Genomic DNA, 24,603 nt, shown 5'->3' with positions numbered 1-24,603 from the left:
GTTTGTTAGTCTTCTTAAGACAGAGAAATAACTTTTTGATTGACTACACAGTGGTCAGTAAAAGGGCTAGGGAATCAACATCTTCCGCTTGCCTAAATTAATGAGTTCTAAAACGTTGTAAATGCCCTGAAGATCTTGGGGATGAAGTCACATTTCAAAGAACTAAAACTGAATGTATGTCATGTATATCTTCACTTGTGGTGACCAGTCAGACTGATTTTGACATCCCATCTGTTATGTCAAAAATCCTTAATAGTAGTGTGCGGTTCAAAGCATCCTTACTATTAGTGCTTTTGACATAAAAAGCTGTATTCTTATCTCATAATTCGGGGATTTTATCATGTAACTCTCTGTGCATTAAGGTGAGAATGTACTCTGTAAATTCTGGAATGGTGCTATTTCTGTACTGTTCTCAGTCTTAGTGTGTTTGGTACAAAAAATAATATCTAGAATATAGGTGGTGCTGACAAATTGAAATAAATTGTTCTTTGGAATGCAATAAACATTAATTAAATACCCTTTAAAAAGGGAAATGGTGTAAATTAGAAAAAAAAGGAAAATATTTATGCAACAGCAGATTTTGTATTACCAGTATAGTTGGAGATATGAATTTATATAATCAGCTTTTTTCCCTCTTTGATCATGCACTGAATTTATAATCTTTTGTCTACGATACAACAGCCTGTTTCCATAGTTGAACAAGACACTTTGTGGGGAAAACATAATTTTCTAAACACAATTCTTTTCTGTCCACACTGGAAGAAAGACATGAGGCCATGGTGTGGTTTAATTAGGTTGCAACTTTATTCACTTATAATATCTGGGAGTACCCAGCAACAGATCATACAGAGGCGGGAAGAAGAGGTCGGCTCCCTGCTGATCCGGATGTAGAAGCCCCAAACCCCAAGCCCCTCAGCAACTTTAAAGGGGGCTACGAAAAGGAGGAGGTGTTGGCTCCTCACTGATGAGACTTAGGAGCCCCCCTTACTCAGCTCCCATAAGGGATGTTTTCCTTCAAATTCTTTTCCAATCCATATTATCCGATAATCGTATCCCTTCCAGACAGAGTATCTGCATTGGACATCCACCACAAAGAGAAGCCAACAAAATCCTTGGCTACCTTCCTCCCACCCTTGCTGGGTTCCAAGATAGCCACAGATGCCTTCCTCTTTTTCTTTTTTTTTTTTTTTTTAAACCCAGGGTGAACCATATCTGCATCTGGTTTCTGTTTCCAGGCTGCCAAAGAGTGCACAAGCCTGACAAAGACCCACTCACATTAAGGTTGCGGTGGGCACATTGTTGACTGTTTGCTGTGTGTCATGAAACTCTTGTGGAAATAGATGACCCACAGCAAGGTATTAAATCATGCTGCACGGCCTGCGTTTTTCCAATGAAGTTCAGAAAAGATTGAACATTATTACTTCAGCTCCATGCACAGTGAAATTAGCACTTAAAACCAGTAAGCTGGATTCTCTATTTAATATCCAGATAGGATTATATTTGATGTCAGCACTGTAAGTTACATCATTACATAAGTGGCATGTTGCCATTCAGACTGGTATTTTTACAAAGCATAATGAAAACAAGAAGTGGCTTTTGCTCCCAGGTTCTTCTGCTGGCTATTATATAACTATATAATCCATTAATTACTCATGATATTATACTCTGAGACATCATACGAATATCTAATGGCTAAGTTTCACTAACCGGTGGAACTGATAGACACTGAGCCTTTTTACATTTAGATTTGTGGCCAAACAAATAGCAATTTATATTCATTGTGTCTTTGTACCAACACACTCCTGAAAATGTACTTTGCAGGTATTCAGTTTTCAAAAGTAATTTAAGCGCTGTGAATCACAGGTACAGAATTACTGTACAGCTCTTTGGAGTACCTGATAAATAAACGTAATAATGCGCCAAAAGTCAAAACATACAGGAAGATTGATAAGTTACATTAACCCAGTTTCTGTGCAACAAAAGCTGATCGAGTTAAGCAGCATAGCCCCCTTAAGCAATCATTAAAGGAACCGGATTGTCAATAGAATGTATGTGTGATATGACCAAGATATCCACTAGAAATATTTCTAATGCACTCCTTTGTCCTGAACATAGGACTAGTTTGTGATGATTTAATCAAAGGTGATAGAACAACACTACGACACTTAGAAATGTCACACTATAAAAATAGCTGTTAGATGGGGATAGCGTAAATTTTGCTTCACTATATAACAAAGATTACGAATGAGAGGGGTAGCCGTGTTAGTCCGAATCTGTAAAAAGCAACAGAGGGTCCTGTGGCACCTTTAAGACTAACAGAAGTATTGGAGCATAAGCTTTCGTGGGTGAATGAATCTTTAATTAAAAATAAAACCGTACTGCACCTTTAGCTCCCTAGCCGTGTTAAATCTCATTCTGGGCCCAATCCAAAGTCTATTGAAAACAATGGACGGACTCCCTAGAGTGCACTGGGCTTTGGATCAGGCCCCATAAGCTTGTCTGTTGCTGACGATATTTTTTTTAAGACTGAGGCAAATCTATTCTGCCTTTTTCTTTCTTTCTTTCTTTCTTTCTTTCTTTCTTTCTTTCTTTCTTTCTTTCTTTCTTTCTTTCTTTCTTTCTTTCTTTCTTTCTTTCTTTCTTTCTTTCTTTCTTTCTTTCTTTCTTTAAGACAGGCTGAAAAAATAAATCTTTTCCCATTTGTACAAATTGCCATGCTTTCTTCATGCAGGTAACTCAAAAACAGCTGACCTTTGACACGGAAAACTTGGCATTTAATTAGTGTTTATTTTGGACTAGGTCCATGACCAAGTTTGAAAAAAGTAATTGCTTGAATAATAAAATAATAAGCAATTGAATCAGCACTTCTCAGTATGCTGAGTGGGCTGCTTAGATTTTTAACAGAATCTGAAATATCCCAGTACACATCTCCCTGAGGTATCCTGGCAGTAACAGGTTGCTGCTGGAGCAGTTGGTATTGTGAATGTCTTATTCTAAAACAGGCAGCTAATCCTGCTTAAAAACTGCCTTAATAACAGGGACTGATAAAAATCGTGGGAGCACAAATTGCAAATTCTGACAATGTAGGGTGTCTTCACCATTTTTTGCCTAATTCAGAAAATGCTATTCTTTTATTTAACAAAAAATTAAATTGCATATAGTTCTTTGTGTGTGTTTTTTTAAGATAAATAGATTAATTTTGAAGTATGGAAGCAGTTCAGTAAAAGTAAAAAGAATGGATATCTCCTACCTGTGTAATTGTGATTTCATTGTTGGGAATAATCAATAAAGGGCATCAAGACAGATATACACCAAATACTGAATTAAATTGAACTGATCATTATAGTTGTTTTCCCCTGAAAGAACATTGCGTTGTAATGCAAACAAAGAAGATTTAAGCCCATCTTACATGTTTTCTTTGCCATTTGTGATGTCAACTTTAGTTTCACCATTGGTGCCAGCATTTGTTTGTGACAGCCAACAGACAGATTTCTTATACAGTACTCTTGTACTGTTTTTGGATGTGAGTCTAGTTAAACTTACCCCAGGTTTCATATGCAGGTGCCTAGCCATTATGCTGTTGGCTTATTTGCTAATTGAAAATTATTAACTCTTTGTAGGTAGAATTTGTATGAATATTTTGCATATCCATTTTATATAGAAAACTGATATTACTTTAATAAATGTTACTAGATTTTACTATCAAAATCACCAATTTTATTTATATAGTGCCAAACACGTTGGTGGGTGCTTTTGAGACAGAAATAAAGATAAGCTCCTTGCTTTGAAGAGCTCACATTCTGCTTTTAGACATCTGGTTTAGAATAAATTCAATAAATGTTGTAAGTAGTAATTCTACATTGCCAAGCACCATAACCTACTAGGTGCAGTCTGGAAGTATAAAATACACAGATCTGAGTTCAGGGCATAGATTAGGCTGGTACCTAGCAGTATGGCGTATGGGCACTTCTTTCATGCTGCTGCCTTCTTCTCCACAGAATCAAAGCCTCGTTTTGGGTGGGGTGGAGGGGATTTTTTGCAGTCAATAAAATTTCTAGCTGTTCTAGTTGCTGAGATACTCCGTTCACAAAGCTAATGAAGCAGTGATATCTGCTTGGGCTTGCAGAATGATAAGGTCTAATGTGCCCACTAATGTCACTGGGTGCTAATTTACTTGGAAGAGCTACACAATCCACTGTGAGTGACAGCTCATTTTGGTACCATGATTCAGTGGGCTGGGGAGAGTACTGCCACTTCCCCTGCCCTCACCCAATCAAGGAGACACGCTCAAGAAGCTTCAGAGTCCAGCAGGGCATCTAAGCCTCCTTGAACGACAGCTAAATTCAAGAAGTTCAGCGTGACTGACAAAGCTCACCAAGGGCAAACCAAGACCAATGAGCCCTATGGATGTATTCAGACACCAGTAAGGGAGATGTGTGTTGAGACCAGAGAGCTCACGTATGATCATATTTTGAGAATCTGCACAAGCGCATCTCTTACGGAAAGAGCTTGGAAGAGTATACTTTTTACCCCCCCAGTTCAAGTCTCTGTCTGAATTAAAGACCTCCAGCTGCAACTTAATTATTGGAACATTTCAACCTGTGAATAAATTGTGTGGTGATGTCAGGTAACAGTCCCCTTTATATGTCTAATACTTGCGCTCCTTAAGAGAGCCTCTCCCTTATGAGGTTGTAGACGCTGTACAGTCAATATCGCTTATGTGTACATAGTCCCATCAGTGTAATCTAGGATGCCTTTATCATCTACCTGTGACTTCTTTTTTGAAGACTGTGACAAATTGGTGATCTGTCTGTGGTCTCCCATTCTGTGCATAAACAATGGCCCTAGGCCATCAGGTTAGGATCAGAGTCAGCATTAATTAGACTTTCATATCACGCACAAGTCTCCATCAGTGATTGTACCAATGATTTGGGCCTTTCTTTGCTTAGACTATAAAGAGATGAATACTTATGTGGAAATTTTGGTTGTGCACAGCCAGCGATTTACTTCTCTGTTGTGTTGTGTAAACGCAGTATTGCAGTGTTGGCAGCATTTGGGAACTAACTATGTAGTTAGGATACAAATTCTCACAAGTCTTTTTTTACTGCAGGATTTTTCTTCTGTGAATTTCATGCAATGTGATATTGTGCAATAAGTTTTTGTTAGCAGGGATTAAGCTTTAAACTATCTTTTATAATGAAATATTTAAACAGGTACAAACAGTTTACAAAATGTCATGGTTATTACAGTACCATGGGAAAAAATGTTTGCTACATAATGTAAATTGACAAGAGCTCATTAAGTAAACTCTGTATCAAGGCGCCCTGGACTAAATTTTGGGAGGTCACAAACGGAAGGAATACACCATAGGCGGTTATTTAATTTAAGATGTTTACAAAAAAGCCTCCAAGATTTTAGTGTGCTGATGATAGTCTGCCAGGAATTGTAATTGTGTGTAACGTTTAAAACGGAGAGGGGGGGGAAAAAGGATTACATGTTGCCAAATAGAATCGATTGTTCCATGATAATCTAGACTAGACTAAACTAGAGATTGTCTAAACTGGAGACTGTAGGAGCCAGGCAAATGTCCCTCTTATTCATGAAGTTGCATTATTAGATACATTGTTACAATTTACATAGGAAAAAAGTCACCCAATTTAATGTCAGCAATAGCCTAGTAAAGCTAATTCTGTTTGTTCCATCTTGCCATACAGACATATTATTTGCCATGGTCAGAGACAGGATACTGGGATAGGTGGACCGCTAGTCTGATCTGTTATGGCAATTCCTATATCTGACTGAAAACTTTTTACTCCCCTTCTGATGCCCCCCTCACCCAGCAATATGACTTCAGGTCTAAAGCATTCACTCTGCCACAACTGTTTTCATGTGATTAGACTACTGGCCCAGACCTAAGACTTCAGTATGTGTAAAAGAGAAGTGGTTTTCAAGTTTAACGAGCATACAGTAAAAACCAGTGTTGAAATTTGGAGGGCAGTGATCTCTGTGTCAGTACTCAGCGTCAAGAAGTTGGTATATAGCTTATAGGTTGGCACTCCTCATCCTTTCATCCACCAAATCTGGGAAGTGCTCTGACCTGTAAATGGGAAATATGATTGTTATGGGTTTTCTAAATCTGTAAAACTTGCATTGTTTTATCTTACTCAAAATAATAATATTGTCATTTGCACCAAGGAAATTTCTTAAAATAGGTTCTAAATGCAAGTTTTATGGCTTTTTCCTAACTTTATCACCATCTGATTTTTAAACTGCTTCAAACCTTCAATGCTTGGCTAAGTTCCCCCGCACTCCCCGGCCGCATCTCTGTGCAACATTTCTGAATGGATTTCTTTCAAGATCGTTTAGGGTCCTAATGCTGTAACTACTTACCCTTTAGTAACATGCGCATTCTGGCAAGCTATTTTCATAGGTTATATAATAGACCCATTAAGAACAATAATACTTGTTAAAATGTATTGCAATAAGTTTGGGGAAGTCTGTAAAATAATATAAGCAGGCCACTTTCCTCCTTACGTATACCTAATTCTGTGTATCTTATGAAGCATTCTTTGTAAAACAGCAGAGTATATGTATCAAGATGTGTTTTACACATGAATGTTTGCAAAAAAATGTGTGCACCTTTTAATGAGAGTAAGACTGAAAGATCATAGAAAAATTATGCAAATGACATCCATTGCTAGTACATAGTAAAATGAGAAACAGCCAGCAAATAGTTCAACATTGTGTTGCAGACCAGAAAGAGAATAATCTCCAGGGAAAAGTTAAAAATACAGTAAAATTCACATGACGGACTAACACTGCAAAATGAACTGGAGAGAAAATACTGCTTGGTTGACTAGCTGGCATGCAATCTGTGCTGTATGGTTTCTATTCATAGAAGTGAAATTAAAGGATGCAGTTAAACACAGTTGTGAAACGTCCAGTCCAACAGCTGCATTTAGTTTGTTTTTCAATTTCTCATTGCCTTTCTTGTTTATTAGCTGTGACTCTGAGGTCGGAATTAAAACAAATATTTTAATGGCAGTATTTATGATGTTGGCAAGGAGCATGATGGCTTAGTACTGTGATCTGGACAAGACTCGATATGGGTGGTGTGAGGTAGTCCCTTCAGGCTTTAAACAGAGTCACGATTGGTGAGACTTTTCAAAGTATAATGCCTGTAAATCACGCAACTGATAAGCATCATGGAATCTGTACTTTTCAGTTCCATTAATTAACTGGGCATGCTTAAAGGAATTTTGAGGGGGCCACAAAGGGAAGATTCTTTATGGATTTTAGCATGTTAAACCTACAAAATTCCTCAGTTCATTTTGACAGCTCTTAAGTATAAAGGCCTTTTATGAACTATGATAATTACAACCAACTTGGATGTAAATTATGCATGTTTATTTAGAATTCAGAAATTGTTATACGTGCTTTTAGGAGTAATATTAAAGTACATGGGCTTTGAGCATTAGACCATCTTATTATTTTAGTACATCGTCTTCAACTTACCACAATTAAAAGCAAATTTTAGAATTTTTGCTTGTGATAAAGCTGTGTATTAGTTGCCAAATACATTGTAATCCACTGCTTGGCAAGTTTTATAAAGCTGTATGTAGTTCAGTTCATGAGACAAACATAAGAGAAATGTTTTGAAATCCCAATCCCAGCAGATCTAAATTATAAATAAAATAGATTTCTAAATTATGTCAGCCAAGTTTGTGCGAAATTAGCTAATTTTCCTCTCTATTGTAGATGGATGGATATGTTTATAGGAATAATCCTATTAATTACATTTTATAAACAGTGCTGCTGAAAGGGTCATATTAATTTTTAATTCAAATGGGGAACCCATATATGTTAATTAATCTTTTAGTAGTATTTTTGGAGTGGATGAAAACAAGAATCGTATTTGGAGCTTGAAAATCATATCGATTAAGTGTTTATATAAATAATAATAATATAAGCTGAAGGGTGTTCTTTCATTTGTTGCCCAGTATTTATACTGTAAATGAAACTGGGCTGTTAAATGTGACAGGAAGCAGTTGTATCATCCTTTGTACCTTGAACAGCTGGTCATCTTCTTGCTAAGGTAAATGGTATTAATAGGCCTGGATATAACCAATAAACTTGTCCTCCCGTTCTGTGTATTTAGTTTTTGAATGTGAAACTACAGTGTACATAGCAATAGCTGTTTTTTTGTAGAAAGCACTCCTGACATGAAACGGAGTTCATTAGAAAATTGTCATTTGGAAAGGGGAAACACATTTCTCAGTAGGAAAATGTTTGTATTCTCTGTTGCACACAGCAGCTGGTGAAAACAGATTATGGCTTCTGTTAATCTTTATTGGTGCATTTTAGAATCTTAAATTAGGATTTTTAAGAATTTTGAAGCACAAAAATGGATGTTTCGCTTTGTTTCAGAGTTTGCTTCAAGTGCTATGGTAGAATGCCCACACCAAAAGCTGTCTTTTAGCATTTTGGATTGCAACTGTCTTTAGGGAAGCTAAACTGGACTCCTTGGGCTAATGACAGTTGAGCAATGTTAATCTCTGATCCTTCACATATCATTTGTAAATGAAGATTTTGATAAAGCCAAGCCTTCTTTAACTAGAAATAAAATATTTGATGGTAATATAATTTTGCCGGCCTCCGTTTTAGTTGGCTGCCTTGACAAAATAAATATTAGACTTGGAGATTCGTTCACTGAGACTTTTACAAGACTTTTTTCCTAATGTTAAAGTTTTTAGGTAAAAAAATGTATGATCAGGGCCAATCGCGTTGTCTTTTTGTATCCGGGGGAAAATATTTTAAAGTCAATTTAGATATTTCATTTTCTGAAACCAAAATTTACTTTAGGCCATAATTATTGATCATCCGAAGCATTCATCCTGCTTTTTAGCAAGTGTTCCCAGGATGTGTGCACAATAGCCAGATATAGTCTGTAGACTACGTTTTAGTTGCATAATGGCATCTAACTTGTGAACAGCATTTTTAAAATAATTTACGTTCATTTTGTTGTCCCTACTCTGATTTCATTCCATGAAATTCAAAGAATGAATGTTGTATGTTCATTTATGTAACACCTAAATGTCCAAGGGTTTTTTCTCCTCTACCCTTACAGTAGATGCAGTAGGCTGCTAGCTTCCCCTGGACTGGCAAAAGATGGTGTATTATACACCACTTGCTCTCCCTTGAGGTTCCCATAGGAGAAGCACAGTTTTAGTTTGTGGTGGAGATTCTTTAGGCGCCCCACTGGTGGAGGCTGTTGCAGGAGTGCACAGAATCACCCTAGACAATGGAGACACGCTGGCCAAAGTGGTACTGCCCATTTTTCAGGCTATGCTGGCTCCTCCTTGCAGTTTCTGGCTGTTATGGGCCCTGGCTGATTCTGGCAGAAGGGAAGGCTGAATCTGACCAGGTAAAAGAGGTGGAAAAGTCATTTGAAGGCTGCTGGTGGAATTAATTTGTAAGTGTGTCAGTGGTGTAAATTCTCTTAGTCAGGGTTGTGGTGGAGTTGAGGGTGGTGCAGGCAGGAAAAGGGTGCAGTTTATAAAAATTGTGATACAGTTGCTCTTTCTGGCAATTAGACTCACGAAGCGGGATTGTAAATGGGACTTAGGGTGGATAACTTCAGTGTATAAAGTAAATTCCCCTACCCCCAATTGAACTCAGGAGTAGCCCTTTTCCAGGCAGTAGACAGTGTTGGTGCCAGGTTACTGGGACGCTTGTCTCTCAACAACCATCACAGAAACCTGAGAATTTTTTTTCCTCCTTAAAGCAAGCTGGCAACATTCCTAATGACACTATAGTAGGGGATGCCAGCTGTCCACTGTGGCTACCAACAACGCAGGTGAACATCTTTTGACTTGTGTATTCTTTTTTGCCACTAAGAGTGGTTAATCTTCCACCACTGCAGAAGCATTGCTGGCTCACACGGCTGGACAAGGCCTGGCTCCTTTCTATGTGGGCAAATTATATTAATCAGGCATTTTAGCCACCCAAAACGCTCTAATGCTTTCCCTAATTTGTTTATACTAACACCTCAGAATAACACAAATTTGCCCCTTCTAATTTATACACAGAGGAACACTTTGTGAGCTAAACATTTTCTTAATTATTATAACACTCTTCATGCACAGATCTCAAGTCCATTTCAAAGGAAGGTATGTATCATTATCCCCACTTTACTGAGGCCTGTAGAAGTTAGCGTACTTTTTAAAAAGTGTCCACTAATTTTGGGTGCCTCGGTTTTTAGGTGCCCAACTTGATTTTAGGAGGTGCTGAGACATCTACAGCTCTAGTTGTCTTTAGTGGGAACAGCTGGTGCTCATTATCTCTGTGATATGTGCGATCACTGCCTTTGGAGGTTTTAAGAAGAAGTTAGACAAACACCTATCAGGGATGGGCTTAGGTATACTTTATCTTGCCTCAGCATGAGGGACTGGACTAGATGAACTCTTGAGGTCCCTTCCCTTCCATCCCTATATTTCTATGATTCTATGAAAATCATGCCCTGCAGTAGGAATCCCAATGTGGGCATTCAAAATTAATGGATAGTTTTGGAAGCTTAGGCCTCGGTGACTTCCCCAAGTTCACACAGAGACACAATGGCAAAGCTGGGAATAGAACCTGCTCCCAGTCCTGTCTCCTCTTCACTAGCCGTGGTAGTTTGCACACCAGGAACAGAATTGGCCACAATCCCTTTTGTGCTGTCTGTTCTCCTATGGTGCACAGATGGAGCATTTCCTACACTCCAGAGAGGACAGGGATTGCAGTTCTACCTGGCTGCTGCCCAAGAGAGAAGGATGGGGAGCTCCTTATTCCCTCCCCTCTTTCTTTCTTTTGAACATCCAAGCAGCATCTGGGCGATATTCTGGCCCTGAATCAGTTTTTTTTTAAGCCATAGAAGCATGGTATGTTGCTGTGTTGCAATATTATTGCAACATCACACAGGGCATCCTAGTTTAAGATTTTTGCTATTGCCCTCAGTTCCTGAGCTGGCAAGCTTGGGAATACCATGGATGTGTAACTGGAATCTACTGGAGAACAGTGAGGCTTTCATTTGTTTCCTGCAGCTGAAAACATGCAAGGCAATGTGTGTGTGTGCGCTGATTCCTAGGCATGAGCAGCCTTCAAACAGTCCTATCCATAAGCAGCATTAGAGATAGGAATAGGTTAAAAATGAAAGGTGTCCCCTTTGCTAACATTTGCACTACAAAAAATCCAACAGGTGGCTGTGGGTAGCCAGGGAAGATGAGGAAATTATCCTATATCTGGATTCTTTTTACAGGAGACACTTAAACGCAGGTTTATTAAAGTAGTAATTGGGGCCTACAGTCTCTGAAAAGGATATTGTTGCAAACACTTCATGATCTCCTCCTCAAGGGCAGGTTGGGGGATGCTTTTCCCTAGAAGTCTTTCCTTCCAGCCTTTGTACATCTACTGTAGGGATACATGCTGGCTACAGGATTCTATAATGGCTACTTACCTATTTTGGTGGCTGCAACAGAAGCAACATTTAACAATGAATTTTCAACACAAAGGCTTAACCAAGAGTTGGAAATGTGAACAATGAATTTTCAACACAAAGTCTTAACCAAGAGTTGGAAATGTGTTCATGAAGCTAAATATTATTGTTACAGTAGGTAAACACTGTTTCAACTTGCCACTAGCACTGAATTGTGAATTATATATATTTTTGCATTCATCTGTATTTATAATTATTGTGTATAAAAGTGTAAATTTTCACAGCAACTTTGCAAGGTTAGAATGGGACACATTCCTACCCTATTTAGCTTATAGTGTAAGACAGGTCACAAGACAGCAGTTAAGGTAAGAGATGCAGAAAGATTGTTAGTGAGGAGAAAACGTTAGCAGGGCTTCCTGGAAAAAATCGGTTTGAAGGAGGAGAAAGGGGGGTACTTGGTGAGCAGGAAGTGGGAGCGTGTTCCATGTGTAGGGGCTACATGAATGAATAAAATCATGAAGCCAACAACGCAAAGAGGAGAAAAGGGGAGCAGGAAAAAAAGGTCATTTGAACGTCATTGGGAGCAACAGGAGGAGTAGATGGAAATGAAAACAAAGGTATACTGAGAGGTGAGATTAATTTTGATTTGATAAGAGAGCAGAAGTCTGTAGTGGGTTCGGAAGAGCGACTGATTGGAAGAGAGAGAGGGCTGAAGGAACTTTGAACTTGCAGGGGAGTGAAATGCCAATTTTACAGATAGATAAACTGAGACAGAGAGATTGTGACTTGCTCAAGGTCACACAGAGAGTCAGTGGCAGAGAAGAATAGAATCCAGGAGTCCCGATTCCTAGTCCACTGCTTCAACCAACAGATGACACTCCAAAGTTATTTCATTCTTATACTTTAAAAACGATGGTATTAATTATGCAAACATAGGCATTAAGAAAAACTTTTTCAGATGGGAAATTAAAATCATAAACTTCAACGCACTTTTTTAAAAAAAGCTGATGTTTTATAAATATCTGTTTTCTCTCTTTAATTTAGTAAATAATTGATCTGCTTTCCAAGGGTGTTACTTCTGCCAGCTGAGCAGCTGAGAGCTGTGAAGTGCAACACATCTAAATTTTAAATAATTACCCCTCCTTGGCTAGGAAAGAGCTTTTCCATCCATTAATAACAGGAAAATTAATGTTAGGCCTGCAGTAAAACAGATTAAACTGTGTACCCCTTTGAATGCCTGACTGCACCGCTAACGGACCTGAAATTCCTCTGGTTACTTAAATGCTGTATATTGAAATGTGATGGTGGTCTTGGGTTAATAGTTAGAGAAGTTTAAATTGGAATTTCTCGACAGAAGTTTTCCCCCATTGATCAGAGCAAGTGGGCAGAAAAGTACCTTGTTTGATTGTTGGGAAGCATTGATAATGCCTCACAGATTAACTGAGGTTTTTTTTTTTCTTTTCCTTTGTCCGCCGAGTGTGTAAAATCTGAGTTTTATTAAACAAATTGATCAGCTAATGTTTGGACATCTCTTTTAAAATGCAAAGTGCTAGATAAGTGCTAACTTATTTCAGCTCTGATATGAATGCAGCCAGCTACTTTTTTGTTGTTTGGATTTTTATAATGAAGGGAACTTCCTTCACAAATTTGCATGATGAATCTTCACCTTGGAATCTCAACGCCTAGATGCCATGTTATCTAGCATAGACCGATCCCCAATTATTTAAAACTAGAATCATTCTTTGCTTTTCCGCTCTTTACTCTGACTTTGTATTTCAGCTTTAGTTGTTCCCTCTGAAGACAACGCTATTAAAATTCGTCTCATGTTACGATATACGGTATACACTACTTGCAAAAAGTTGTGCAGGTGCCTTTTCTTTTGACATGTACTGTACATGTAGGGGCTAGAGGTGGGAAATAATGCAGGAGATATCTGGGCAGCTAGCAGTGCTTTTTGATTAACTTATTAGGAGAAACTGTTAACTGGGGAACTTCTTTTTTTAACAACAACAGCAACGAAGTTGTAGTAAACAACAAGGCTTAACCCCCCCCTCCCCCGGCAAATGTCTACTCTACTGTGGCACAGGAGCTGTGGTTTGAATGATGGCAAATTAATTGCCTCTTCATGGTGATTAACGAGCTTGACACCAATGAGAATATAGTACGTGGAGTAGGTAACTGTGAAATTGCAACACCCCCACCCATCTTTGAATATATTTATTTCCCACCCCCACCCCGCTTTGACTCCCCGAAGGTAAGTGATGATTTTTCATTTAATAAAAAGAATTACACTGCACCTAGCACTTGTCTGGCGGGGATTGTAGGAGATACTGTAACTAAAAAGAGGAAATGCTAGGCTCATTTAATTGCTCTTTAAAGAATTAACACATCACAAGTAGCTATGACATAGATGTGTTACTTCAAAATAGACTTACTAGTAAATTCAGTCTGCATTCCCTCTGGGCTTAATGCTGAAAGTGTCTCAAGAGGTTCTTGAATTGAAGAAAAGAAACATCTGAAGCCTTGTAATTGTATGCTGTACAACTTCACGTCATTTTGGTGGAAGTAAGACATCTGAAAAGAGGCCCCAGGAATACGATCTTTGATATGTTTGATTTCTCCCCACCCCACCCCAAATTTCAGAAATATTACTAAGCATTACTACAAATAGACTAAATCCATCATCCCTTTACCTTCTTAACCATCTGGCTTCATGTCTCCCTTTTCACCTGAGTGTTGAACCTACTATCAAAGCCAGACTGGAACATTTCCCAGAACTCCCCACTTAAGAAACTTCTCTTCAAAATCAGAAGCTATCCAGGTCCATACCATAGTTTATTGGTCAGTGCTACCAGTACCTAAGTGCACGTATTGCCTGTCTCTGCAACACCTTCATCCAAGTTAGAATAGACTGAAGATTTGCGGGATGGGGGTAGTGGAGTAAAGTTTGGAAATGCACTGCAAAATGGTCTTTATTACCCAACCAATGTTCTGACCCAAAACAAGATACCAAATAAGCATATTTTACTGTACTGATGGAAGGGTAGCCACTTATTTCCCTTGTGATCACACATGTTTTGCTGCTGCCAGACAGTGGCACTCAGTGTAAGAACTGTTTGTACCCACATCCCCGTTGTGGTGTTTTTCCACTACTGCTTTTAAATTCTGTCTTGACATAAGGCCTTGATGAGGCTGGCCCAATACCTTCCCATGTTGTTCAGTGTGTGCTCTCAGTCCTTGCGTTTTGTATAAAACAGTGTCAGTATTCATGTACTCTCCTGTTCATGAACTAGAAATTGGAATTAGCATCCATACTCTTAAGGAAAAGGGAAGCTTTAGGGTTATTTTATTTTCATTTCTTTAAGTATTTTAAATGTAGTGCACTTGGGTCTATACTTGCATTATTTGAAATACCTTTTATTTTCATGCTTTTTCTTCTACTGTTATGTGTGTGTATATATATATTATATATTTCAAATAATGCAAATATATATGTGTGATTTTTCTTCTGGATGGTGCTCAAATCACTTATTACAAAAATACCGAAATGATTTTGATTTTTTTTAAATCTATGAAATTTGCAAAAGGTTAAAAAAAATTATTTTAATTAAAACATTGAGAACCTTAAAGATTTGTGTTTATATGTGTAAATACATTTCTGTTTATGTACATATTAGAAGTAATTGGCCTCAGTTTTGAAATGCAGTAGCTTGCTGATGAATTCTAAGATTTGTTAAAAATTAGTAAAATCAGAGAGGAGACATTGGCACAGCAGATATTTTTCATTGGAAATGTATACTGGGAGGATAGGATAAAAATACTTATGACTCTAAGAAATGGACAACTGTATACCGTAGCTGAAATCCTGGCTTCATTGAAGTAAATGGCAGAACTAACGTTGACTTCAGCTGGGCCAGTATTTCACCCTCTCTCTCCAACATTTATCTTGACGCTATTCCAGTAAACGGAGAAGAACATAATATACCTAATGTTTCATCAGTTAAAAAAAAGTTTGCATATTGTTGGCTGTAATCTTTTGCAAATAGCAAAAACCCAGAATGCTACCTCAGTGGTAGTGACCATGGATTTGTGATCCTTTTTGGGGGGAACTGCGGGCAGGGTTAAAAGAACAGTAAGTTCCCTTGATTCCTTGTCCTCATTTGCTCAGCTGTCCTTATTGTGTGTTCTTCAATTTAGGAGGGAGCAAACCATCCTGATCAAGATTTAAAATTTACTGGGCCATCAACTGTGGATCACAGTTGGCAGTTTGAGGAAAATGTTGAATAGTGTTCTAATACATAAAGCATAACTTGAACCATGTGTTAATCAAGATAAATTAGCCTAATGTTTATTTCAAATTGTCCAGCTTTGATACGAGATTTGTATTAATCGGATCACAGGGTGTAATCATCTCTCATGATTACATATAAGCTTTTCATGTTTTAAAGTGTTTTGTTTACCAGTATGATCAATTTTGGTAATATATCAGGGGGTAGCCGTGTTAGTCTGTATCTACAAAAACAACAAGGAGTCTGGTGGCACCTTAAAGACTAACAGATTTATTTGGGCATAAGCTTTCGTGAGTAAAAACCTCACTTCTTCGGATGCATAGAGTGAAAGCACTTTCACTCTATGCATCCGAAGAAGTGAGGTTTTTACTCACGAAAGCTTATGCCCAAATAAATCTGTTAGTCTTTAAGGTGCCACCAGACTCNATATGTGATCCAGGGGTTTATGAATGTCTACGCCATGACCCATCAACAGACCCTATTCATATCCACTCTTCTTTCAGATTATTCACACTCCTGGAATATGCAGTATGGGCTGTGTAATGGGGCTGATACTAGCCAGAACACAATCAAACATTAATGCTGCTTCTGAAGTCCATGTGTGTGTCCATACGTGGGACATTTGCCATAGTTCTGGAATTTGGTCCTATACCCAAATTGGAACTATTAAGCAATCAGATCTGATTTTTTTATGTGAACCTATATTACCAAAACAACAAGGAGTCTGGTGGCACCTTAAAGACTAACAGATTTATATGGGCATAAGCTTTCGTGAGTAAAAACCTCACTTCTTCGGATGCATAGAGTGAAAGTGCTTTCACTCTATGCATCCGAAGAAGTGAGGTTTTTACTCACGAAAGCTTATGCCCATATAAATCTGTTAGTCTTTAAGGTGCCACCAGACTCCTTGTTGTTTTGGTAATATAGGTTCACATAAAAAAATCAGATCTGATTGCTTAATAGTTCCAATTTGGGTATAGGACCAAATTCCAGAACTATGGCAAATGTCCCACGTATGGACACACACATGGACTTCAGAAGCAGCATTAATGTTTGATTGTGTTCTGGCTAGTATCAGCCCCATTACACAGCCCATACTGCATATTCCAGGAGTGTGAATAATCTGAAAGAAGAGTGGATATGAATAGGGTCTGTTGATGGGTCATGGCGTAGACATTCATAAACCCCTGGATCACATATCCATTGGGCCTACATTGAAACATGGATACGTGGCTCCCATTGTAGGTTTTGGGGAGCACTAGGATAGAAGCAGCCAAGTTACAGTTCATGCCAAAACTGGACCCACCTTAGTGAAGTAGTTAATAATTCTATACTTCTAATGTCTGTATCTAATATTGAGAGAATAGTAAATTCAAGAGTAAAATTAATATGGGCCAGATCCTCAGGTGTTGTAAATCAATGTAGCTCCATTGACTTCTCTGAAGTCACAGAATCCAGGCAGTCTGTGAAGTACATTGAAAACTCCTGACAACACAAAACATATACAACTCTGCTACTGATTGGAGGTAACTCAGATTCACCAGGCTGCTATGAGACAGAAGTTCTGGTTCTTCTTCAAATGGTAGTGTCTCATTCCTCATCTGCTTCAGTTCCTTGGTGAATTAGTGCCTATGGGACTTCTGTAGCTATAGTGGAAGACAAAATATTTTAGAACCCTACTAAATCATTGGCTGCCTGAAGAGTCGTTTCTCAGTGCCGTCTGAAACTGAACTGGTTCTGTTATTTTCCAAGGCTAGACTAATAAAACAGGTCTTCTGCTTTTACACCTAACTTCAAAATAAAGGTGGATAATAGTTTGTTCCACAAGTCAAAACAAAAAGTCTCAGCAACTTCTGTGCATGCAGATAGCTAAATTGCATGCTTAAATTAAGCCTGTTGTAGAATGCACATTTTATTTGTTCAGTTGTGTGCCTGACTTCTTGAAAATTGGGTCCTCAGTGTTTTTAAAAACAGCTCCAGGTAGCCTTGAGTGTGTTGCGTTCTTCAATATATAATTACAGAATGACATTGTTTAAGGGGGGAGACTTCTGTTACATTCAAAGATGCCATTATTTAAAGTGAATTGACTCCTGAAACTTAACCCAAGGTGAAATTGTTTTTATCTCATTTATATGAACATCATAAACAATGATGCAATTAGATAGGTGTTAAAAATAGGATGTGGTGGAGATGCTTAAATTACTCAGGTTTCCTAGATTTTATATGAAGTACCCAACTGAGATTTGCTGCTCTTTAATTTTGTTCTTTGGGCTAACCAGCTGATGCCTAGTTGAAAAGACTTATGTTCCTATAAGGCCACAGAAGACTTAATATTCAGTCTTCGTCTCCTTGGATTTTGGAGAACTCTGTGTACCATCAGCAACTTCAATCCCACCCTCTAGACCAACCCTCATCTATCAAACCCAGGCTGTGTGAGAGAGAGAGGAAGCTCCCAGATAAACATACAGCAGCGCCTAAACTCCTAATCACTCTAGGCTTCCGCTTCCAGGCCCTATAATTAGAAGTCCTTCTTTTCCTTGTATTCCCAGTTGACGCAAATGCTTTTTGTGGCTTGGCACCTCATTTAGGGCGTGGGTTTAGTTTATGGCCAGGCCAGAGTCTGGTTTAGTCTTCTGATACTGCATAAATAGCTCTTAAGCCACAGTCTACATCTGTACCAGTTTTTCCTTTTATGTATGTATTTTTTAAACTTTTTCCTGAAAGAAGTTTATTGTTTCCCAAAGAGTATGCACGAAAAATAGGAAGTTGTAAATTAAAGCAAATGTATCTGTTAGCTAAAACAAAGATATAGTACCTTTTTTTGTGTGTGTGTAGGATATCTAAACTGAATTTTTTAATCTTTTCTGTGGATTTGAAAAACCACACAGTAAAACAGTCATTAATTTAATTTAGCTGCTTCCTTCACGTTGTGGATAAGAAAATCAAAATGTTTGCAATGAGATGCATATAAAGTAATATCTGGTTTACACACAAATTCTCACTGGTTTATGTGTATGCAAGAATTTGAATTGTTTTCAGATGTTATCTGCTAAACAGGGATTAATGCCAGTTTGAAAAACAAGCAGGAAATCCTGGAGAATTATTCACTTTTCATCTGTGATTTTTCATACAAAATACATAATAAGAGAATACATTTTTGGAATTAATTTATGACAGTGCTAACCTATATTTCCATCTAAACACAGTCTTTGAGAAAGCTATTGAAAGAGAAAACTGAATTTAAAATTGCCTGCATTTGAAAAATGAAAGTAATCATTAAGATTCAAGTTAATCTATTTCTCTGCTGGGATCATTTCCACTATGGTGTTATGGAATTACACAATGTACTTTTGTTGCAGGGAGCTAGAGTGAGAAACTAAATAGTAGAGCTGTGGTAATTGAAAACTGTAACTCTTTGCTATGAAGTAAAGAGAGAAGAAAAATACCACATATACATGCACGTGTGCAGCAAAAAAAAGCAAACATTCCAAACCTCAGTGATTTATTGTTTGAGTAGCAATAAGGAAGATATTTTAAAATACTAATTGTCTTATAAAAATGTACTTTGGACTAGCATCTCTGTGGTAGTGTGCCTGAGACCAGCACATTACTGGGATTTAGACAAGCATATACTTGTATATCAAATGCAAAGGTCGGCATTATGAAAGTAATTTTTTCACCTCCTGAAAAAAGTTACTAATACAGCTAAGGTTTGTATCCCCTAATAATATGCATTTGCTCCATATGGTGATACACAGCAGAATTCTACGTTAGACAAGCAAACTGCCAAATCAGATTGCTTTAAAATGGAAACATGGAGGCTAACTCCTTTCTTCCCACAAATGCTGTATTATCTTTCTCTTCTTTACTCTTTCAGCAAGTACATAAAAAAAATTAAAAGACAAGAAAAGGAGAAAAACAGTGTAGGAAAAAAAATTAATTACACCATATGGATCTGATTATAATTCCAGATATCCAAGCACATTTCGCTGTGTAATTTATTCAAATACTACACATAACATTAAAAGAATGCACAGATAACACCCTCAGAGCACACCCTACATTCCTTTACAATGGTTTTCAAAATGAGTTTCTGATGAATTCCTATACAGGCAGATAGGGATTAGAGATTAGGATTAGACCTTTGTGAGACAACTAGCCCAAATGAGAATTTTGGATCAACATAAACTTTAATGGTTTTGTTGTGAATGGAATTTATATTGATAACATATAAAAGCAGTTCTTTGCCTCTAAGGCAAAGGTTAGTGGTTATAAATCATCATTTTATACACAGTTGAGGGGACACATTGGCTTCCTCAATTCTCTTGCTTTAATGCAAGGATGACAGTCGGTCCTGGGCTAGTTATATTCATTTCCATTGTATTGAGAAAATGTAAGTGGATGTATGAGCTCCTGACAAGGTTGCTGACTAGGCCGTTGGCTATTTTTGTGAGCCATCTTAAGCCTATAACAGGTAGTGATGCCAAGAGTGGACCCTGTGGCTATTTACCCCAGATAGAAGGCCTTGCAACTCCTGATTTCTATTCTGAGTGATCATATGGCATGAGGTTGCAACAGTGATCTTTCCAGACAATAGTCATCCTGAGCAGGACTTTTTGGAGAGATCTCAGGCCAAAGCCTGTCCATCTTGACAAGGATTGGGCTGTGATGACTGTACCCAAAGTGTATGGACCACCTAACTGGCCCCCAGACTATGAAGGCGATGTTGTAAGGCAGAGTATGTAAGTGGGAGTGAGGGTCAAGACAAAACTCTCTTGGTCCACCAACAACCTCTGAAGCAAGCATCCCCCTTAGTTCCCTTGGACAGGCCGCCCACATGGGGAAGAGGTGAAGACTTTGGTCATTGGCTATGCTAGCCTGCTGGTTTGCTACTGTCTGAGAGACACTAGCTGGCTGGGCAGCAAGCTCTGTGACCAAGCTACTCCATTGGCTGGTTCCAATAACTGCAGTCACCATCCTGCAACGTCTGAGACAAAGATCACAAGACAATAAAGTAAAATTTCAAACCTCTTTTCTCTTAGGTATCTTATTTTTCCCCCTCTTACTTTGTCTTCTACTTTTATGTATTTATTTTACAGAAAGATGTCTGTGTTGTTCTATTAGGGTGTGAATGCGTGGATTGAGTGTGTGCATGCATGTGTGTAGTTCGAAAAGTCTGCTTTGGGAATGGCACCAGTAACGATTCCCTAACCTGAATCCTAATTCTGCCATTGAATAATTCCAAGTGTTTCCTCAGTGAAGGGGTGGAGTTATCTGAAGCTGCTAGCGTGTAAGCTATTTGCAATGTTGTTGTAGCTGTGTTGGCTCCAGGATGAGAGAAAGATCAGGTAGGTGAGGCCATATATTTTATTGAACAACTTCTATTGGTGGAAAGTACAAGCTTTCAAACTTCAGAGCTCTTTAGATCTGGGGAAGGAAACGAGAGTGTCTGAGCCAAATACAAGTTGGGACAGGTTGTTAAGCATAAGGTGTTCACACGTTGTGGGAGACCATTTAAAGTCAAGTGGACAATTGAGGGTTAGAGGGTTTTTTTTTACTGTATTGAAGCTGGTATTTGCATGGCATTTTCCATGATGCAATCAACTTCTCTGATGGAGTGTCCTTGTTTAGTGAAGGGAATTTTAAATGTGCTTAGGTTTGTCTCCCATGCTTTCTTTTTGGAGTAAATTCTGTGGTATGAGTACCTGGCTGTAGATAGCACATTTTTGGTGTCTGGGGTGATTGCTGGATCTGTGGAGGTAAATATTGTGATCTGTGGGTTTCTTGTATATAGCTGTTTGTTGGGTTTCATTACTGAAGCTAATTATGGTATCCAAGAAGTTGTTGGTAGTGTGGGAGTGTTTTAGACAGAGTTTGATGGATGTGTGGTGGTTGTTGAAGTTGTGTGTGAAGTTGTGTGGAAATCTGTAGATACATTAAAGTGCCTTTTAAATAACTTTTAAGATATTGTATCTATTAAAAACAGTTCAAGTAAATTGATTTCCACTTTAAACTTAGGTCTGTCTAGAGGATGAACATATCATTGAAGAATTTCTGGAAGAATGCATTCTCGAGGCGACTCATGTAGAAGTTAGCATATTGGAGAGCCATCCTAGTGCCCATGGCTGTTCCCCTGGTTTGGACAAAGTGTTTGTTGTTAAATGTAAAATTGTTATGGATGAGTTGGGAATGTGTTTGGAGTGGAATCAGGTCTCGTAATGTTCCCACTCATTTAGTTGGGGCAGCCTCCTACCAACACAAGAAACCCTATTTATATCTAGATCATAACGTTTTCTCCATGGAAGATGGTATTATAAAGGGGATAACACACTTTACTAAAAAGGAAATAGGTCTTCTGCTTTTACAGAATAGAGTTAATGTAAACTATGTATTATCCCACACTAAAGACTAGCCAACTTGCAATTGAGCAACTTTAACTGTATTTCCTATCAACTTAGTCTCTGCAAACCAAGGAAATTTTCAGTTAATCCAATATTAACATGCAGACCAACCTCAACTCAAATGCCTTACCTCACAAAGATAATACCCAAATACCCTCATAGATTCCTCAGCTCCACAACAAACTCTTTCATTTCCAACACTCAGAATCAGTTGAAAGTGTGTCTGTTGGATAGAATCTTCCTGAAGGTAAGATTGTGTGTTTGTGTATGATTTTTGAGGGATTGGATGCATGCACTGAGGGTAGTTTCCTCTCTCTGTCCCAGCCCAATAGTTACAGCGGACAAACCGAGGCAGAGACTGACAGGTATTTTGTCTGCCAAACACATCTTGGATCTCTGCAATTCTATTTATTTAAGATGCTTATACAGTCTGAATTGCCATGGTATCTGAGTGCCTCACAACGCCTGTGAGGTAGGGAATTATCCCCATTTTACAGATGGAGAACTGAGGACTTGCATAACTTGAGGTCATGCCGAAAGCCTGTGGTAGAGCAGGGAGTTGAACCCAAGTCATCCTAATCCCAGTTAGTTCCCTGACCTCTGGGGCCATCTTTCCTCTCAATTGAGGTATGATTAAGGGTCATAAATTTTTTCTGTTCAACAGTAAATTTTTTAAAAGTGGCCTGTATCAGCGATGTGATGATGTGTATATATTAGAGGTTTTGAGCTTGTGAATATGCTTGTTTAGCTACAGAGAGAAGGGGGGCGAGAGAGAAACATAGGGCCACATTTATACAAAGAATTTTAAATTATTTTCTTGGGGAAAGTCAATAATATTTCATCACAGGTAATGCACTTGTCCTTTTGAACAGTAATTGTGCTAAATTTGGAGGCTAAAATTTAATCACTGAAATAGTAAGAGATTTCAATTCTGCTTTAAGTGGAAAAACTCAACCTTAACTATCCATCACTTTTTTCCAGTTATGCACTCACCATGAAATGTGTAAAATTCCTCTTTCTGTAGATACCTTAAAGTGTCTTTTAAATAATTTTAAAGATATTCTGTCTGTTAAAAAACTGTTCAAGTAAACTGGTTTCCACTTTAAACTTCTTTAAACATCAGTCTCGCTATAAGTGATAATTTATTACATTACTTTGATAAGCAAGATAATACAGATTTACGGTAGAGGAGAATGAATGTCAGGTATTTCTTATACAGTCTTCTCAAGTTCTGCCATAATGCAGCACTTTTATATAAGCAAAAAGCTCTCAGTTGTAGTATAAACAATTGTACTCTCATGACAAGCTGACCTAAAAAATGTGGTTGTAAATGTCCAAAAACTGGATTATGGACTGACATGTAGAGGGAGGAAAAAATAAATAGTATTTACAACTTACTATCATTCTACTGATCTTCAGTCTAATTGAATAATTTCAGCAACGTACATTAGTGCCTGTTTTCTGCAAAGGTAACACTTAATATTTAACTTGCAAACTCAGGCTCTTATTTGCTAGCTTTTCATGCAATAAATCAGACAGTTTCTGTGATACAGCTTTATGAGAGAGAGGCTCCCTTTGAATAATTTTGGGGAGGGGCTATCTTTAGTTTATGTTTAATAGTGTTTTCACTTGCATGAAAGAAGGGAATTGTGTTGGAAACATCAATCTTCATTATATTGGCTGAGAGTAAATGTTTACATGCCCAATTGAGAGCTATAGGGAGGTAAACTGCAGTTTGCCATAACTTTGGTACTTCATAGTGATTATGGGAGATATTAACTTTCAATGTGAGTGTCTTGACTTATAGTTAATTGACTGTACAGCTTAGGTCAACAATGTTACAGTTGTCTGATTTCTAATGAACTTCTGCTTATAATTAAAACATTTGCATGAAATTAATCCCTTTAGAATGAAATAATTTTTTTCATACCCTTTATGTGTGTGTGTGTGTGTGTGTGTGTGTGTGTCCAGAAAACAAAGTGAAAGATGTGATAGATATTTTAGACCCACATCCTTAAACTTCTTTCTCTGCAGTGATTAATCCCTTGTGCTTTTCTTTTCTTTACTCAGGAATGCTACTGGTCACTACTGACACCCTAGGCCATGATTTCCATGTTTTCCAAGTACTGACACATCCTTGGTCATCATCACAAAGTGCTGTACATCATCTGTATACACTTCACAGGGGAGAGACCGAAGCCAAAGTAGGTTAAAAATATTAACTAAAGACTTATCTCCAGATACAACACGTTATACATTTTCTGTATGTTGGCACTTGAGTTTCATGTTGGTTTCAGCAAGGAAAGAGCCTTCCTTACGTTATAGCCACAAGAAGGGATAAGAGCACAGAGTTTAACCATGACAATAAGGCATTTTTGCTCTATACAGTGAAGTGGGGTCAGATTTGCTCAGAGATGTCATCACCTCCAGAGTCCAAATT

At 38.0% G+C, this 24,603-nt stretch overlaps 1 protein-coding gene across 8 annotated transcripts in view; it reads left to right on the top strand.

The window, feature by feature from the left end:
* The window catches only part of BCAS3 (BCAS3 microtubule associated cell migration factor), a 488,663-nt gene that overhangs the window by 126,975 nt on the left and 337,085 nt on the right, over positions 1-24,603 (top strand). For all 8 annotated transcript variants that reach the window (XM_034752349.1, XM_034752354.1, XM_034752352.1 and 5 more), the window contains exon 14: positions 24,234-24,367. In XM_034752349.1, coding sequence (XP_034608240.1) covers positions 24,234-24,367 — 134 coding nt within the window. The remainder of the gene's footprint in view (positions 1-24,233; positions 24,368-24,603) is intronic.

Source organism: Trachemys scripta, chromosome 18 (assembly GCF_013100865.1).
Source record: "Trachemys scripta elegans isolate TJP31775 chromosome 18, CAS_Tse_1.0, whole genome shotgun sequence".
In the NCBI taxonomy this organism is placed as follows: Eukaryota; Metazoa; Chordata; order Testudines; family Emydidae; genus Trachemys; species Trachemys scripta.
The sequence above is the reverse complement of the archived record's forward strand: the minus strand, read 5'-3'. Positions and strand labels throughout refer to the sequence as shown.